The 18,899-nt window shown below is 39.2% G+C and overlaps 2 protein-coding genes across 2 annotated transcripts; one reads left to right on the top strand and one right to left on the bottom strand.

Moving 5' to 3' along the window:
* Positions 1-34: 34 nt before the first annotated feature.
* On the top strand, positions 35-5,023 carry LOC131311355 (protein FATTY ACID EXPORT 2, chloroplastic-like). The gene is made up of 3 exons (XM_058338774.1): positions 35-632; positions 3,053-3,187; positions 4,660-5,023. Exons 1-3 carry the CDS (start codon positions 191-193, stop codon positions 4,797-4,799), a joined length of 717 nt encoding a protein of 238 aa, XP_058194757.1. The 5' UTR covers positions 35-190; the 3' UTR covers positions 4,800-5,023.
* Positions 5,024-5,709: 686 nt separating this feature from the next.
* On the bottom strand, positions 5,710-17,826 carry LOC131311354 (histidine--tRNA ligase, chloroplastic/mitochondrial). Its single transcript, XM_058338773.1, has 11 exons — positions 17,424-17,826; positions 16,047-16,142; positions 15,360-15,448; positions 14,987-15,116; positions 12,406-12,498; positions 10,138-10,212; positions 9,204-9,321; positions 8,670-8,812; positions 7,421-7,549; positions 6,387-6,550; positions 5,710-6,302 (listed from the first exon to the last, which is right to left on the bottom strand). Exons 1-11 carry the CDS (start codon positions 17,742-17,744, stop codon positions 6,164-6,166), a joined length of 1,497 nt encoding a protein of 498 aa, XP_058194756.1. The 5' UTR covers positions 17,745-17,826; the 3' UTR covers positions 5,710-6,163.
* Positions 17,827-18,899: the final 1,073 nt, after the last annotated feature.

Genomic DNA, 18,899 nt, shown 5'->3' with positions numbered 1-18,899 from the left:
GCTAAATAGATCGGGTCAGGATTGTGAAAATTCTAACACAAACATAGGATTAAGAGAATTTTAACACACGAACACGAAATATACGATCCGAACACAACAAGATGTCGACCCTAATTTTATGCAACCATTCTAGCACAATCACACGGGTGGGTTTTTTTGGTAGGGAGAGAAACACAAAGCACAAGAAGAGATGACAGGGGAGTTGTTGTTGCGAGTTTACCAGTCAACCATTCTACTGCCACCCCAACCTCACCGTTTCCGCCATCACGCTTCAACTAACCGTACCTACGCCCTTCCGTTGACGAACCGATCGTCGCCGCCGTCGATTTGCGCTCACCGATTACAGCACCAGTTACTTCTCAAGTGTACTGCTACTACCACAGAGGCTAGTGTTGACTACTCTGAGTACTCCAAACCAGACATCGAGATCGAAATCATCGAACCAGATACTGGCGGCGGCGGCGGCGTAGGAGGTGGGGCTGGCGGAGAAGGCGGCGGAGGCGGAGGCGGCGATAGTAAGGATAGTAACGAGAGTAGTGAAGGAGGATCGGAGGAAAGCGATAATAGCAAGAAGATGGGGGGCATGTCTATGTCTCAGAAATTGACACTGGCTTACGCTGCTCTTATCGGAGGTAATAATTGCTTTCGTCTTCGTGTTTCCTTGCGTGATTGGAGCATCTCGGGTCCTCGCTCATGTTTTTATTCATATACGAGTAAAAGATTCATTTAAGTAAATAACGTGTAAATCTAAGCGTAAATTTGAACGAAAGTTTTATTAATTGCATGACTGAAAATTTAAGAGGTAGAAAATAGCATTGCGAACTTCGCAATTTCTGAGTAGAACATTGAGCATTCGTTATTTGAGTAAATTGTGAGTAAAACACAATTTGGTGTAGGTTTGAGTTGAGTGAGGGTGGGTTAAGGGTTTCAGTCTAAAGAAGAGAAATGGGTGGAGATGCTCTTTGTTAGAGCTTTTCCCACATTAGTTAATTATAACATCCAAAACTAGTATTTAAGCTGGGGCGGCCTCTCTACCCATTACTAATTGATTTCGAGTTGGATGCTTTAACATGCCATTAAAGCTAGGCTTTTCAAAGTCTTTTGGACCAGGCTCTCTTGATTGGTTGTCCTGTTGTTTGTGTGCTAGCGCACCTTGTTTTGTTGTGACCCTATGTTGTGGATCCTTTGTTTACCTCTCCATGGACGGGCCAGGGGCGCATGTGGGGGAGTCACACGTGTGGGGGAGTGTTAAAACTTGTCCCACATTAGTTAATTATAATCTCCAAAACCAGGACATAAGCCTGGGTGACCTCTCGACCCATTGCCAATTGATTTTTAGTGTACTCCACTACTCCTAAGGCACTCTAATCCAATTTGTCATCCTTGAGTTTCATTTTATGTGATTCTTTTGCTATTAGCTGTGTTGATTGTCTGAATTTCCATGTTTGAGGGGTTTGGCATCCTATTTTGTTTGTTGTTGTTAATGGAATATGAAATACTATTTGATTCAAGGAGAAAGCAGTACATACGTTAAACTCTCTACATTAAAACTCTGGCAATCTTCTGATATTTCCCCGATAGTGGAAAAAACTTAATTTATTTCTCGAAATTAAAGAATCATGATAAAGTGGAAACGGTCCCACTGTAACATGATGAACCATACGCTTTGCTGTTTTTGGTTCAAGCAGAGGCTATGACAGAAGAACGGTCTTTGCATTCATTCTACATTTCTACTGCTTGTCATTAATCAGGGCCCTTTCGATTGCTTAGGCCCATCATCAAGATGGGAAATGTACTCTGCATTCTGCAGATTGGGTCACTTTGTTAACATTTGCAGTATTACAGTACCAAATCATCCCTTTCCTTGGAAGTTGTTTGGAATTGGAGCATGTTTTGACTAGCAGCCTATCTACCAAGACCAGTGAGAGAGTGAATGTGTCTTCTTCATGTCCAACACCAAGGTGTCCTCTTGAAGGTTGGAGCGAAAGCACTACCAGAAGAAACATGCAACCAAATAGGAGTGTATAGAAAGAAAATTTGTTTAAAGATCATCCTCCATACACGAGATTATTGACAAAATTTTCTTCATCGCCAATTGGAAAGGAGAAAAATACACCTCTGCAAGTCTGCTTTTTTTCTTTTCACAAGGTTAGGAAGTTTCGCACCCCACAATCCCACATGAACTACATTCTTCATTCTGGCTTCCCTAAAAGTGGCCTGTTTTCCTCCTTCCAAATACGCATCAGAAGGCACAAAGGTTCTGCATCAAAGGTAATTCTTAAGTTGAAGCCTGATTGCAAGTGAGTTCAGGGACACCTGATGTTCGAGCTTTGTGCAAAGGCTGATTCAAAATTTGTTGTATTCAGAATTTAGCAACGTCGAGTTGAATAGCTTTGTTTATTCGGAAGGAAGGTAATTGTTCTATAGCAATGACCAACAAGGTAGTTGAATGTTTGAGGGAAAGATTTTATCTTTTGGCCAGTAAGAAGCAATTTGTATGTATTTATGAGATTTTCAATGATGTTAGCTTTTGTATGTTAGGAGTTAGGACTTAGGAGTCTTTTAGCCTATCTTTGGATCTTGGATTCATGAAGGGATATGTGGAGTAAAAAGGAAAAGTTGAGAAAACATAGGAAATATTTGAAAATGTTCGAATATCTAGTTTTCTTTTTCTCTCCACGATGCCCTCCACAAATTTTCAAGATCCAAATACAGCCTTAAGTTATATTTCTGGGTACTAACATAGTGCAAATGCATCAGCTGCCAATTTTATTAGTTTGGGTTAGAGCCCATGGTAGAATGCAAGTTATCACCACCTTGGTGCAGGAAAATGAGCAAAGTCCACACCTGATCAAATTTCTGATGGTGAGTTAATTTATTTGGCGAATCTGTAGGTATTTTCAATTCCCATCAGATAACAGAAGTAATTGGGGAGGTCTGGAAGATAGTAAAATACAACAAATACTAGTATATGCTATCCTGAGCATCAGTTTTTGTTAGTCCATAGGCTTTTCTCTATTTTCTGTGAGATTCTGATCATATTTTTTAACAGTGGGTGGAGTTATGGGCTATTTGAAGAGTGGTAGCATGAAGTCATTGGTAGCTGGTGGACTGTCAGCATTGCTTCTGTTGTTTATTTATTCTGAGCTTCCCACAAGACCAGCTTTTGCATCATCCCTTGGGTTTGGTAAGATATGTATTATACCATTGTACAATTCCTAAATGAATCTAAACTTTTGGTATGGCCATCACAATTTGCTACTGCCTGTTAGAGGACAAAAATATGACAGCCAATGTATATTATTTCTGGATGCCCTCTTCTCGTTTTAGTTACTTATTCATCCCTTCTAAGTACTACTAGATCTGATTTCTGGATTATGCTTATCCTAAAAGAGGTCGGGAAGATAATCAATGGGGCAAAGCCCACTACTGGTAGTTGGCAGACATTCTAATTGTTGTTTATAATTTTGTGACGTACTTCCATTGTTGTATCCAAATTTGGATTTATATCTTTGTATCGTCCATTTTTAGGTTTGACCTGTCCGACCCTTAGATCTACACCAACACCAACACCCGAACCCATGTAACATAGGATGTAGCATGCAAGGTACTAGAACCCAAACAGTTTTGGGTACAACTTGTTTTTCAAAGTACCAGCACTTCTTAGATCCCCATCTTCCTTGGTGCTTGTTCTGATGACACTTTGAATAATTCCGCTTGATTTTTCTATATTTTTCCCATTCAATGGTTATACAGTCTTAAACTCATCTTCCTGCACCATAAAGGACCTTTGCCTCCGTAGCGGGCTAAATTTGTGCCTTACGAGATTAATACTCTATTGCGCTGCTTAATCCTACCCTAATTTCTTTTGCCGCAAAAGAAGCAACTGTCAGGTGCCCAATGGAGTTGGCTGGTGGGCACTCCAATGGCTAAGTAATCGAGCAATAAGAGACTTGGTTGATCAAACTCAGAGTAGAAAACCAAAAAAGTTATGAATTAATTGACTTGAGAGACGACATTTCTTTTTGCTCAGAGAGTGGTCAGTCCCATTTCCTCTTGGACCTGCTCTCTTATAGCCTATAGGCATTTGGAGACTTCTGCTTAACTTCTCCCAGCTGACTGTGGCGGAGTCCCATTATTGTATTTTCTGTGGGGCCTGTGCTAGCCATGTAGAAAGATGCTCATAAGGTTTCATGCCTCGAGCTTCCCTATTCGATTAGTGAGCCTGCGCTAGTATAATCATTCCTGGCACCACAATTTTTGTGAAGGGCAACTGCTCTAGTGCTCTTTATACATGAGTCACAAGACTAACTTGTCCGAGAAGGTTTTGGTTGCTCGGCCAATCGTTCTGCCAACCATTTTTGCATTCGTTTCGACACTCTTTGCCAATTGCCTAGGCATGATGGCTGGCTCGAGTAGCCTCAGCTAATTACAATCGTAATTCGTATGTTATGCTGATTTGATCGTGCTCAGCCCTAGAACTGGCCAATACCTTTCAAGAGTACCACGTTGTAGGGGCCCATTTTAGCTGATTTGTTACTTAATTGGCCTTGTCTTTTTTTGATAAATCTCTGGCTTAACTTAACCTCACAGCCTCATTTTCAGTTAATTCTTGGATAACTGTGGTCTCACCTTTCTTTGATTTCTTCTAATTCCCAGGCATTTCTGCTGCTGTTCTGGTAGTGATGGGTTCTCGATTTAAGAAGTCCAGAAAGATATTTCCAGCTGGTGTTGTATCCTTTGTGTCCCTTGTGATGAGCAGCGGATATCTTCATGGAATTTTGCGCAGCTTGCACTGAAGATGGTTACGATTGCGCTGAAGCAGTCTGTTAGTTTGGGGATGTCCTTAATCGTTTTTACGTTTTGTCGAGTGGTGCTCCCAAATGGTTTCTTGGGTGCCAACTGTGATCTGCATCTACTTATGGAGCGAAAACCTGATATTTGTAGTATGTGTTCCACTCTTGCGTATTTTACTCCATCTTGTTTACAGTACGGTGTTTAAATGGATTTTTTTGGGGCTCAAGTGTAACAGGTAATTTATAGATTTCTTGACGTAATCAGAACAACGTAGTTTTAAAGTTATGAAAAATTGCGGATAAAAAATTAAAAAAAAGTTATGAAGCCAAGCTCTTTTTTTCCGTAAAATAGTGGTGTCAACTCCTCGTTAAATGGAATTGATATCTCCATTCTGTGGGTGGAACGGAGAGGATCTGGATCCTTTACTCTCCAGCCTGGATCCTTTGCTCTCCAGCCTTCCTCGGAAGTTTTTGTTTGTTAGTATTTCGGTAATTATCTCTCCCTAAAAGAGTTTTTTAAATCTGAATCATTGATTGCCGAGATGAACGGTAAGATTGGGCGCTGCTATGCAGATACTCGATGATTCTCCTTTTCGTAGATGCTGATTCTTAAGCTCGATCAATCACACCCTCAGGTGAGGATGCCAAAGATTATCTTCTTCAGTTTCTTATTTGATTCTTGCATTAAACCCGGCACCACCTGCTATTGGCATGTGCTGCTGCGCATAATTCCAAGATAAGAGGAATCATGCAAAGCGAAATGAGTATTGTCCTTAAGTCAGATAATCCTTCAAAATGTTCCGCACTCTCACTCTCAATTCTCGCATTGCACTTGCGCTCTCATTCCAATATTTAAATTGAGCTTGTAAATAATAGCCACGTGCATACGGACCACAAGGCAGACAACAAACAATAAAAGTGTACGTTAAGAAACTTCATTTTTAAAGAATTACAATAACAGGACATTACATCAATTATGTAAGATTCGCAACGACTAAATCGAGCCTAGTACATAACAATTCAAGCAATAGCCCCATACATGAAAGAAATAAATCAATAAAGTACAATCCTATATAGGAGCACTAATCATCAATTCTTGCCTTCAACAAGATTTGACCCCTTGACCACTCAGTAAAGAGTGTGCAAGGGTGGCCAACTAGGCTAGCCATAGTTTTGTTGTATGTTAAGAACCTTGATTGCACTAAAATGCGAGTGAAAAATTATAAGATAGCTTGCCTCAAATCAGATTTTACAGTACAAAATTTACCCCCATGTAGGCTGTGGTAAGTAAGATAAGCAACATATATAATGTAGAGATTCACATAGTCCAACAAATCAACAGCTTCAAAGGAACCAAAAATGATCTTTCACTCTAGCTTGTCAACTTTGATTTGATATTGTTCACCAGATGAAAGGTTCTTTACACTAACCTCGCCTTTTTCCCACTCAGAACTTCCCACCAATATCAGCCTATGTGAATTTATTCGTGATGCCCGTTTGAACACCCTACCAAAGGAGGAAGTGACAACGTATCAGAAAATATTCGAAAGTTCATGCGGAACCTATAAAAATGCTGTACCAAATATGTACCATTTAAGTGGTTTGTTCTCCAACACCAAATCAACACTTTGGCCTTTTCCCCTGAGAATCGTAGCAACACCAGCTGCTGCACCTTGAAGATCAGGATCCAGAGCGCACACAATATTCTCTACCTGCTGACCTACTTCTGGTACAAGTCCTTTCTCCTTTAGCAGCTGAGCATTAATCAAAAGGGGAAGATTAGAGACAACTGTAAAACCCAACAAAATCATCTTCAAGAATTTCAAGATGGAAGGTAAACTTGAAGAACGCATTAAGCATCGTCACTGCAAGAAACAGAACCCCCTCACTAATTATGTAGTAGACATTTAGCAACAGAAAAGTAGAAGTGATACAGTTTAAAATTCAAGCCAATGTAGGAAAAAAATCCTAGAACAAGACAGTCAACAGATTACGCTATCACATTCACAGCCCACAGTACTAGGCTCTGCCCAGCCGAAGACTTGGCCAAGTCGTCACTGTTTAGAATGCAAGCTCTGTAAACTCCAAATCAAAACAACAGAGATAACAAATACAGCCATCATCTGTGATCATTCATGCAGCAATTAACACTTCATAAAAATCAAGGTTAAAGATTTACAACTCCATATGTCTGCCAGGTTATGCATGTGCAATTGGTGCAGCACTACTCTAATTCTTCTCTTATAAACTAGTTCACATCTGTCATCCTGATTTGATAGGGGAAAGATCTTAATCAAGGTATAAGCCGGTCGTCTGATTACAAATATGTTTTGAGGGTGGTTCATTACAATACAAAATAAAATCATCAAATGCCTACATGTCCATGTGAGCACATGCACCACGCACACACAAAAGTGTACAGATTAACAATTTCAAAGATCTATAAATTTCTTTTTGCCAAGTTCAAAAAAAAAAAAAAAAAGGTTTACAGATTAAATGCAATTCTTCTGCTTGTGATATGCATTCTTGGTGTGTACAAACTTAAAAAAAAGCCTGTTTTTCTCACATCTCATTTTGAACATACGGCACACATAGAATTAGAATAGGCTTGAACTTGAACTCACTTCTAATACTACAGCATCACCAAATCCAAAGCCACAGGCAGGAATGTCTTCACCTCCAAAAGTTGAAAGTAATCGGTCATACCGCCCACCACCACAAATGGCACGCAGCTTCCCTTCCCTATCGAATCCCTTTGACAATAATAATATTAGCACTTAGGTAAAGAAAAATGGCAAATAAATGTAATCAACAAGATATGCCATGCATTTGTATACACTTTCATTTTTGTGAAGAATGCTGGATATCTTGACATACATAAGTGGGCCCATTTGCTAACAGCTTATGCTTTCGGGGCATTTGGTAGGATAACATGATATCAGAACTCTGGTTTCTCTGAGATCTTGGGTTCAAGTGACTCCATTCACATTTGTTCTCTGTTCGTGTGTTTTTTCTCCCCTTTTCTTTCTGTTTCGATTTTTGTACGGGTCTTTGCACTTGCCACGTGCAAGACGAGGTCGCACATGAGGAAAGTGTTGGATAACTTGATATATATTGCTAGGTTCATTTCCCAACAACTTAAGCTTTTGGGACAACATGTAATGAACGGACAATTCCATAGACAATACCATATCTTACTGATACGTACTTCCATCTCTTGCTGTCAAAAACATTTTAACTTCAATATGACATCCAGAAAACAGACCCAAAGGAAACATTCTGATAGAGATTCGCCGACAATTGCATCTTGTAGAGTTTCTAATGGGACAGAATTTCAACAAATTCCATGTCTCCATGCAACATGATTTACAGGTTTCAATTTCATGAACAAACCGGTACTTGGTGTTTTGTATGTGGCTGCCAATAATGGGCCCAGCATAAACACAATAGCTTGTAGCCTTGAACAAAGAAGAAAACCAGGATAATGATCTGTAGGCTATTTGAACAACCATGCACTCACGACTGCCAGTCCAATTTATATTGGTGACTCAGTAATTGCCATCTCCCATACATGCATCTCGTCATGCATGACAGTATCATTCTATACCTCAACACATCAATGCCACCCCACGTGGCTGCTACTTGACAACAACAGCCTCCTCCACCAACTATCTGGCATTAAGGCACTAATAACGGGAGTGTTGTACATCCCACAAGCAGAACACGATTCACATTTTGTTTTCCCTGTAGTCTTTCTCTGCTTTTACTAACTAGAAGATTCAGTAAAGGGCACCACAATCAGAACTCAATTTCCAATAAGGAATTCGACATTGCCAAGGGGAAAAAAAGTAAATGATGAAGTTTGAATCAAACCTCAAATACTATTCCAGTGTAGTACGCTAGACCACGGACAACAGATGCATCAAACTGAATCCACTCAGAATATCCTAACTTTTCAGCAAGTGAAAATAGTAGTTTCAGTTCAGCAACTGCTTCCCCTGCTGCTCCAAGTTTCTCTACATAAGATGAATATGGCATTCATAGAGCATATAGAAGAAGCACAATTACTAAAACAAAGCAGAAAAATACAAAGCTGAAGCCCACAGGAATCTCTATTTGAGATATACTCATATACAGGTCACTAGTAATCATTCTAAGCTTGCACTAATGGTGTTACAACATCCTAAAATGACACATGTCTTGTTCCCTACTAGTGTTCAACAATAATGAAAACATTTGAACATTGCATGTAAGATAGAGGCTGTATAACCAGAAAATATCGTCGCGATGAGAAATGATAAATTTTTCGCAAGTAAAAAGGTAAATTTTAAGTTCATGACTGAAGCTTGACAGGAATAATCACAAAAAGTGTTCGGTCAGATCTCAATCAAGTTTAAAACAACCAACCTTCCAACTTTGTTAAGGACTTGATGGAGAGTACTTGTAGTAGCTCCTCAATAGCCTCATCTGATAACTCAGCAGACCTCAACTCTCTCTTGATTTCATCAATTGGAACCTTTTCTATCTATTTGCAACGGATTTCATATGTCAATGGCGGGAGAACGGATGCAAAAGCACAATATTATCCAGATACTACAACAACAACAAAAAAACAAGGAACAAATGGAAAACGAACTGGGATTCATCTTTGTGCAACAAGGAACAACCAAACAAGAGTTTTACAACGTTGACACCAACTACTGAAGCTATCACGCAGAATCCCATACATGGTACAAATTTGAAGTGACCTGTACGTTATGTCTCTAGGGCTTGTTTCTATTTTTACCCTTAGTAAGAAAAGCAGATCAAATAGAAGTATGATAACAGGCTCAAGTGAAACATATTCACCAGAGCCAATAGTTTGGGTAGAACTGATAACCGCTTTATCTCCGAAGATATGAGCAAAGTGATCCAGAGCTCAAGCAGATGTTTTTTTAACAATTTGGTAGGTAAGGTAAGCAATGTTCCCCCTTCCCGACAACGGCTAAAAAGGCAACTAGAGTTACATAATATGCCCATCAGATCAATTTAGGGTTGAAGGTCTAACCCCCACAACAAACTCAAAAAGTTGGAAAACATTAGTCAACTATTCTAGCTTTATCCTAGCCATTAACCCATCTAGCCTGGAAGTGGCCATTGAGAGGAACACCTCACAATCTCAAATCCAACTTCCTTTATGCAATTTGTTAAAAATTACGTTACCAGAGGACCTTATAAAAATATCAGCAGCTATATCAAAAGAGTAATTGGAAGGGAAGCGGCAGCGGCAGCATTTATCCAAACACGAAAAACAGGGAGAGAAGGGGCAGCAATACAAAAATTGATGGATTTTGCAACTGACCTTGTCTATAATGATGCAAACCTTGCCAAACAACTCGTTTGGGATGGAATAGCACCGCAAAACTTCTTGTAAAACCTGTAAAAAGAAAATTAAAATACAGGAAAAATATTGGCCCGTTTAAATTCCTTATAATACAAGAACCGAGATCATGTTGTTAAATAAAGTAAAACAAGAGATGTGTGATATTCAACCAAAATAACACTACATAAAATAGGAAGTACCGAATATAGGTACCAGGCCCTACCACTGCCATGGTTCTGTTTTGCTCCTCTGCATACTAGGGTGTTGATGGTGATAGTGTTGGAGAGGAAGAGGAAGATTTGGCGTATTGGGGGTAGAGATCGATGGTGAAGGTTGTTGGTGATGGCAGTTGGAATAGAGAATGGCAGTGAATGGAAGAGGAGGAAGAAGGGAAGGGATGGGGGCCAAGGGGCTATGATTCAGTGTGATTGGGTCCAGGACAAAATATTTGCCACATCATTGCCATCTCAACCAATCCAATAAATTGAGGATTTTGATGTCGAGGTCTAATTGAAGAATCTTTGACAACTTTGGGTGTCTAATTGAAGTTTGGGTGCTTATGAGACATTTGGGTACAAGTCTAGGGGTATTTTCCAAATTTCCCCCATTTATTTTCACAAGGTGTAATCTATGTGCACCAACACAACACCAATACTTGAACAAGCAATCCTTAAAAACTAGGACAACGCAACAAGTTGGGGGCACGTTTTCAAAAATATTTATGTATCCTATTATATGAAAAAAAAAGACAAGACGATCTAATTATGTTTATCTAACACTGTATATTCCTTCATCTTATTTATCATTACATCATTAGCAAAATTATTCCAACAATAAGCGTTTTATCATCAACGTATCTTTATAATCAATTAACTATCATATGCTACACAAACAAGAGAGACTTTCTTAAGCTTTAACTAGAGTCTTTTGTTTCGTTCAACACTCTCAACGTGCGAGTGTACAAAGAGTGTTGAGAGAGTATCCAAAGCATTTTTTAGAGTGTCCCTAGAGTTTCAAAACAAAAAACATTAAGAAAAAATGAGACAATTTTGAGTAGAGTGCCAGACACGTCCGAAGAGTGTTGTCCAATGCCTGTCCGACACCAGTGTGTGACCTCCGACGTCATGTTCATGGTACATAGGTTGTAATCATATAGTAGTGTCTCAAAAGTTCCCCTTTAATGAAAAATAAACTTGGACGGTATTGGTTATGGGGACCATTTAAACTCACATTTTAACGTTGGGCACCAATTGAAATATTGAGGACAAAAATGACACCATCAATGTACTCTTGGTGGTGGTGGGTGGGGGTTATGGGGGTTTTCCGTGGGGGTTATGGCGGCGGTGATGGGGTTTTTGGTGGTGGTGGGGTTTCGGTGGTCGCTGCGACTGATGGAGGCCACATCGTACGGTGGCATAGGGTTTAGCGGTGGTGGGTGTGGTGTGTGGCAGATAGGGCGGTTGTGATGGATTGGTGGGTGGTGGCGGGTTGGTTTCCAATGGTTTCGTTGTCGACATCCTCCGGTACCAGCTTCTGGATTGTCGTCGGTCGCACTGTTGGGTGCTTCCGGCTTTGAGCCTAACAGCATTGACGATCTGGGCTCCCACCGGTTTACACTTTTGGGTGTATCCGATTTTGGCTTAACGGCATTGTGGAGTCGCAGCGTTTGGTGGTGGGTCTTCGAGTTTTCCGTATCATCCTTTTGACAGCTCAGGTGGGTTCTTTGTTGTCGTTGGATTTGCAATTTGACCCCAATCTTCCGGAGGTTTCTCTTGTAGATTTTGTTGGTGCAACGTTTCTCTGTCAGGTGGCATTGTAGTGGTGGTTTGGTTGCTCAGCGGCTTGGGTGATGGCAGGTTGGGCGGTGGTCGGGACTGATATTGATGGGCTTTATGGTTGTGTCATTCTCAAGTGTTTACGGCTGTTTGATTCGTTTAATGTGGTTTGCTCTTAGGGTAGTTAGCGGCATGTGATTACCGGGTGGGTTGGGTGTCGATTGTGATGCATTTTGTTCGTTCTGATGCTTTGTACTTTCTATCTTTTTAATCATTGTAATTTTACTCTGATTAATAAATTTATCCTTCTTTGTTGTTCAAAAAAAAAAAAAAAAAATTGGTCATGTAAAAAGCTTGAACAACACAGATCTGCAAAGTATCGTAAGAAAGTAATAAGGAAATGAAACATAGGTGAGGAGGTCCTCCAGCTGCTAGACTGTTAAATTCACTAGAAAAAGGGAATCAACTTCACCTTCCGGCTTGAAACCTTAAACCCAACATCAGATGCTGTGATTCCAATCCGCTTGAAAAAGGTGACAATAGAAGAAATAAGCTCAGCTTCAGCCTAGAGAAAAACAAGCAAACGGCTAAGTTTCCAAATTATGAGAAGAAAAATTCAATCATCAAACTCCAAAGTATGAACAAAGTCAGGCGATGCACCAAATTTAATCTGTGGCAGTAACTTATCTGACCAATGATGGGAAGAGAGAGGGAATGCAAAAGTTAAATAAACGATAATCTCGTGGCATATCACATATAAAGTTTTCTGGGGGAGATTACAAAATGTTACCATGAAGCAATCAGTTACACGACTCCCGACATCTTGGATCCATTACATTACTGTCCTTTCACCATACTACTCGATCAGAAGATACATCTTATTATAGAAAAGGCTAACCAACTTTTAAGTTTGTTTGCTTCTAAACAAATAAGCATTTCCAGGCAGACTGAAATGGAAGAAACACTAACACCTCCCAGAAGCAACTTCAACCATCACAGGACCCCAACCTTCAAAGCACTTCGGGACTTCAAAGGCCAAAAGCAGAACCAACCCCCTCCACCAGAACTGAAGGTAAAGAAAAGGGAATTACCTCTCTTCATTTGCCTCAGTAGCCAATTGCAATTAGGTGCCTTAGGTCTTCAAATTCATCAGGAAGTCTAACTTTTCTTTACTGGACCAGCAACAACAGAACATAAACAATGAAGGCACATTGTAATTAACCCTCGGGAAGCCACAGCAACAAAAACGATTAGCAACTACAGATCTTCAGTACCCAAACAGAAGATCAGCTTCATTAGGAACTTCAAAGCTACAGTGCCTCAGTTTGCTCTATAATAGTGAAACAGGAATGGGTCTTTCAAAACAAACATCTCAGAGCTCGCTAAAGATCCTAATAGAAGGGGCCAACGAAAACAAACATCTCAAGCCTCGGTACATATCAAAGTATAACCAGTTTAAGTAACATCAAGATCCTCCTTTTATTTTATAATCGATTAATGTTATAGAAAATGATATCAGGTGACTGCCACCCATGTACAAAAGAAGGCTAAAGACAAAAAAATGTCCAACACATAAAAAAGCCTAAAAACCAATCTAATAAAAAAAAAAACCTCTACCCCACTACACTCCCCTCTATGCCCAAAGTGACTACAACTTTTACTTTTATTTTTTTGCCACTGATAATTGAGCTAATTTTATGTGGAGACTCGCATAAAGTACGTGGGCAACCTCGACAAAGAGACTCTATAACTCACAAGCTCTGATCTTACCTCAAAACTCGCTCACTGAGAAACTTACCCCAACTTATCTCAAGTCTCAACCAACCCCCACTATCATTCTCAGACGCTCGCTTTTCAAGGAAAGAAAGGGGATCCACTCATTTCTTCACTCTATCTCAAGAAAACATAACTTGTTGATCAGTTGATGTTTCAAAAACTAAAAACCTCAAACCTCCTCCCTCACTCAATTTACCCCATTCCAGATTCTCAGCTAATCTCTGTTCTACAACTCTGTTGCTCAAGATTGTCGGACCAGTTTCTTAATCTTGCCCAAAAGCTTCCCCTTTTTTCATAAGAAAACTGTGACACAGCAAGACTGCGCTGTTTACATAGAAGTTCACTGGACACATCTCTTTATCTTCCCCAAAAATGATATCCAGAAGTGGAATAAAGCATGTGGACAAATTTGTATCCCCATGAAATGTGATTCTTGAAAACCAGTGAGGCAAAAGTAACTTGGAATGAAACCAGATGTGTCAGACTCGGAGCAAAGGCCTGCTTGGCAGTTGGAAGGTTGAACATTTCGACCGACCTGATTCTTCATGGACTTCTGTCATTTGCTCAACAAATACATTCCAATGGAACGAGAAAGCCAAACTGGATAGCAAGATTTTGACCCTACCTACTAAACGTCCACCAAAGGCTAGACCAACTATTACAGCAAAGCAAAACCTAAAAAAATGGATCCATTTAGTATTGTTGGAATCTTTGAGCCGGGATACCCAATAATTCATGGTCTTGTTCATGATCTTAACACAGCAAGACATAATTCCTCAGGTTTTTCCTGGGAACTCAAATGTTTCTAATGTTTTTTTTTTTTGAAACATATATATTTCCAATTCTAGAAATCTGCCTTGAGTCCTAAGCGAAGACAATTTAAATGGTTGAACTTTGAAGACCCCTTGACATCAATTAATGAAATTAGAAATTCCGTACAAGGAACATTCTAAACAAACACGATAACGCGTAGATGCTTCTCAGTTAAACTTGGACATTAAAGAGATTGTCCACACACAGGAATTCCAAATCGAAGAATGTAGTTTTCCAAATTGACATGTGATGTAGTTGCAAATGGCAAACTTGCAATAGGACATGTTATATACGTTTGCTTTATAACCAAATCACAAGATACTACAACTTGTCAGAGAATATAGAACCACTAAAATAAGATCACTGCTGCCAAATGGCGAAGAACAAACCGAATAGCAATCCAAAATCTGATAGGCATAAAATGAGAAAATATGCATATTGAAAGTGGCTATAACTTCACATACCATTACATCTGGTACACCAATGATATCCATATTCCACTGGTAATGCTCGCGCCGCCGCCCCCGAGTCATCCTCTCATATCGCCAGCACTGCCCAACAGCAAACCATTTTAGGGGGAGGGATAGAGATTTTCTGGACAGAAAAACAAACATGGGCAATTACTGGCATCTATACCAGGATACAAAAGTCATAAATAACAAGTACATGGATAGCAGATCAGATAGTTTTCCAAATCTAACTACTTCATAGGTCAAAACCAGCAGAATAAAGAATTGTTTTGATAAGCAAAGCAACAGTCTTATGACTCTTATACAAGAATAACTAGTAAAAAGAAAGGCCACATGGTGTTCAGAAATACCACAATACGAGTTTTACCCTTTCTGTATCACAAGCCTCGCCAAAGAAGGAGTAAGTTCAGGCCGTAATGCAACTCGACGATTTCCTCGATCCTCAAAACAGTAAAGCTGCGCAATAAAGAATGACAAACCCCTATCGTGTCAGCAAAAAAAAAAAAAACACACATTCTTGACTTCCATTTGAGTGCACTTTTTTTAATGAACTGTTGAAGTACCACAAATGGTATGAACATTGCAATTTCCACTGAAAGAATTCTTATCATGTATAGTTTAGAGAGAGATTTGCCTTAGTACAATTAAGCAATGGTATTCAGAAATTTCAATTAACTCCAATACTGAAATTTGTAAGAAAATAAACCATCAACATTGTAACCAGAAGCTGCATGAAGCAATGAATGAATAAATAAAAGATGGTAGTCGTGAAAAGTTAAACCACCAAGACATATCTGTTTAGTTGCATCAGTCAAACCATGGCAGAACAAGATTTCAAGTGCGATCAAAAGCCACTTAAGATATCCATCTAGGGCACACTCTACCAAATTGTTGTCTTCAAATTTTATGGACAGCTATTCAAAGCTTTAGAACAATAAAAGTTGGGCCTAGAATATAAGATGCTTAAGAATACTTGTTGGAAGAAAAATGTTTCAGGCATGGAGATGAAGAATTCTTAAGAGGCTTGTAAGTTGCAACAAACAGAACGACAAACCTGATCTCTGATCTCTTCCCCAGCTTTCCTTATAAAAAGTGCCTCCGACTCTAATACCGGGAAATCAACCTCTTCAAATGCGAACATTTGAGAAACCTAAATAATGCAACAACCAATAAACCCAAAGATATAAACTCATTATGCACACAGAAAACATAAGCTCGTGCAAAAACAAAATGGCACAATATCAATACACATTACTCAGATGCATAATCTTCTATACACCTAAAACTGTATATCCATTTACATCCAAACAATGGCATGGTATATTTCACTTTGCAAATGGTAAAAATTGCTTGAGGGTGAAATTGTTTTCTTGACAGGTTGGAAACTGTACGAAGGGAAACCAACTCCATGGGGTCCAACCACATGCACGTGATCCCCCATTTAACTGCAAAGCTCGAATCCAAAGCACCTAGCCCCGATATATACTGTTAGGAGCCATCTGTTTCTATATGTAAAATTGTATTCGATATGAGAGTCGGAGAGTATCCTTCACATGTCTGAACGTATACCAAACCAATTAGCCAAACTCCGACTAATTTCCGTCATTGTAGTCCGTCAATATGTCTGTGTTCACTGAAATTCATATCCATCTACCAAAAAACAAAAGACAACATTCTGAAAATCAGTGAACAGTAATTTCAAATTGCAAGAGTTGTATCTTTTTCCTTGCCCGTTTGATCTAGTTCTCGAGGAAATAAAAAGGCACTTGTTAGCAAAAGCCTTCACTGTATACAAATCTGATTTGCATAAATACACCTGCTATTATCTACAAGAAAACTCTGAACAACTTTGGAAGAAGAGTTTTGCTACAATCACACACAAACTCACCCACATCAAATGACATCAAATGTAGGGTCCACACACACTACACACCTCCAATGTGTGTGGGGGCCCACATGTGACATGAGAGAGTTTGTGCAACTGTTTGTGTTTTTATGTGCGGTTTTAAAATTATTGTAGGAAGAAGAGTTCCAAAAACCCTAAAAATATTTGCGGCCTGTTCTTCCTTAATTTTTTTTTCTTTTTTTCCGGCATAATTTACTTTTCGTAATTTCTTATTTCATCTATTTCTCGTAATTTCTGGATTAATCATTCGTCCCAAAGCTAGAAATCAGAAAAGTATAAGAACTTCGACAGAGTTGAAAAAAGTTCAAATAGGAAGACACTAGAGACCAAAAAACAGCTCTTTGATATTTTATATCACTTTTTTCTGCTGTTGGACGTAATGTTTTACTTGTTGTACTCCTCCAAGGAACGAATGGCCAATCCAAAAAGTGTTTAACTTGAATCTAACAAGAATTCAGAAGAAGAAACTTACACACCAAAAAAAAACAATTAGGAAGAACAGGGCATTAATGGTGATATATATACCTCTCTGAAGTTGTCGAAAAGCCAGTTACGGAGGCGCATGTCCTCGGGAGGGAAGTCTCGGGTGCCTTTGGGCGGATTGACGTCGATTTTCTGCGCAAGGTCGTGGGCCGGAATAGAAGAGAGCGAACCGGACCGGCCCGACCGGGCATTGTCGTTGGAGTTGGCTGTAGAAGACGAAGACGAAGAGGAAGAAGAGCAACAAGTTCTGAGAAGCGTAAACGTGCGACTTGGGCGAGTGGCGGGGGAGAGAGAGAAGCAGCGGAGAGAGAGTGTGAGGAGGAGGTTTGGGTGGCGGATAAGGAGGGAAGGATTTGCAGGCATGGTTGTGGGAGAAGGAAGAACGGATGGAATCGCTATGGGTTTACCCAAGTCCCCAAGTACCCTCCGTCCCTAAACTAGGGATTGTTTGGTTCAAATGAAACTCCTTTCTATTCAAATTTTCTTCGTATTTATTGATTTTTTAGATTTTTTTATGAATTATTATTTCGTAAGAATAATCTAAAAAATAAAAAATCACGATCGAAAGTTCAAAATTCATATTTTTTAATAAAAGCGAAAAAAATAGCATGTTGGCTTATTTCTGTCTTTATTCAAAAAAAATTGAGTTTCGATTGTAATTTTTTACTTTTTTTGATTCATCTCATCGCGACGGAACAATAATCCTCAAAAAATTGATGAAAACCTAACAAATACGAAAAAAATTGAATAAAGTAAAAGAATAAGCCATTTGGCTTACGCCAAAATAGGCATAAATCTCCGGTGCGCAAACTTACACCTCTAAAAAGATAGTAGTATTTTTTTTATTAAAAATTTTAATTTTTTTCCGCAACTTAAAAGAATAAAGCCCTAAATTTGCACGTTAGACATTTATTTAGCTACAAACGAAGTATCTAAAAACAAGGGAAAATCCACTTTTACCCCTTATACTTTGAGGGAATCTTGAGTTCTTGTAAACTTATAATTTGAAATTTAATTCAGTATTTTTTACTTTTTATTTAGCTTTTCGTCGTAATTTTTTGAGTTAATCATTTGTTCGTCTCTAGAACACGAATCGAAAAAGTAAGCATAAAAATATGGACCGATGTTAAAAAATTCAAATAAGACGGCATTTAAGACAAATAAGACAGTTGTTTGATACTTTATTCATCTTTAGTGAATTTTTTGTAGCTTTCGGTCATAATTTTGTACTTTTTAGACCCCTCTCGTTGAGACAGATGATTTATCCAAAAAATATCACTCAAATCTAACAAAAATTCAAAAAAGACGAACGAAACACACAAAATGAAAAAAAAATAGTAATTATGTTTAACAGAAATCCTATTGGTACCGACGGGTACCATAGGGAAAATGTACCGACGGCCGCCGGACGGCCGTCTCCGGCCACCGGACGGCCGATCCGAGCCGTCCAAAAATTTTAAAAAATAAAATCGAGTGGGCTTACGCGAGAATCAATGGCATCCGAGGTGTGTAGGGTAC

The sequence above is a fragment of the Rhododendron vialii genome, chromosome 12a (assembly GCF_030253575.1).
Source record: "Rhododendron vialii isolate Sample 1 chromosome 12a, ASM3025357v1".
NCBI classification, from domain to species: Eukaryota; Viridiplantae; Streptophyta; class Magnoliopsida; order Ericales; family Ericaceae; genus Rhododendron; species Rhododendron vialii.
The sequence above is the reverse complement of the archived record's forward strand: the minus strand, read 5'-3'. Positions and strand labels throughout refer to the sequence as shown.

What these genes read in the sequence shown, in the direction of transcription:
- LOC131311355 (XM_058338774.1), top strand. Translation starts at nt 191, where the DNA reads ATGACAGGGGAGTTGTTGTTGCGAGTTTACCAGTCAACCATTCTACTG. An exon ending in TTACGCTGCTCTTATCGGAG is followed by an intron (nt 633 to 3,052) that starts GTAATAATTGCT and finishes ATTTTTTAACAG; the next exon opens with TGGGTGGAGTTATGGGCTAT. An exon ending in TGCATCATCCCTTGGGTTTG is followed by an intron (nt 3,188 to 4,659) that starts GTAAGATATGTA and finishes TCTAATTCCCAG; the next exon opens with GCATTTCTGCTGCTGTTCTG.
- LOC131311354 (XM_058338773.1), bottom strand. Translation starts at nt 17,744, where the DNA reads ATGCCTGCAAATCCTTCCCTCCTTATCCGCCACCCAAACCTCCTCCTC. An exon ending in GGGAAGAGATCAGAGATCAG is followed by an intron (nt 15,449 to 16,046) that starts GTTTGTCGTTCT and finishes TTTATTGCGCAG; the next exon opens with CTTTACTGTTTTGAGGATCG. An exon ending in GTGATGCTGTAGTATTAGAA is followed by an intron (nt 6,551 to 7,420) that starts GTGAGTTCAAGT and finishes ATTAATGCTCAG; the next exon opens with CTGCTAAAGGAGAAAGGACT.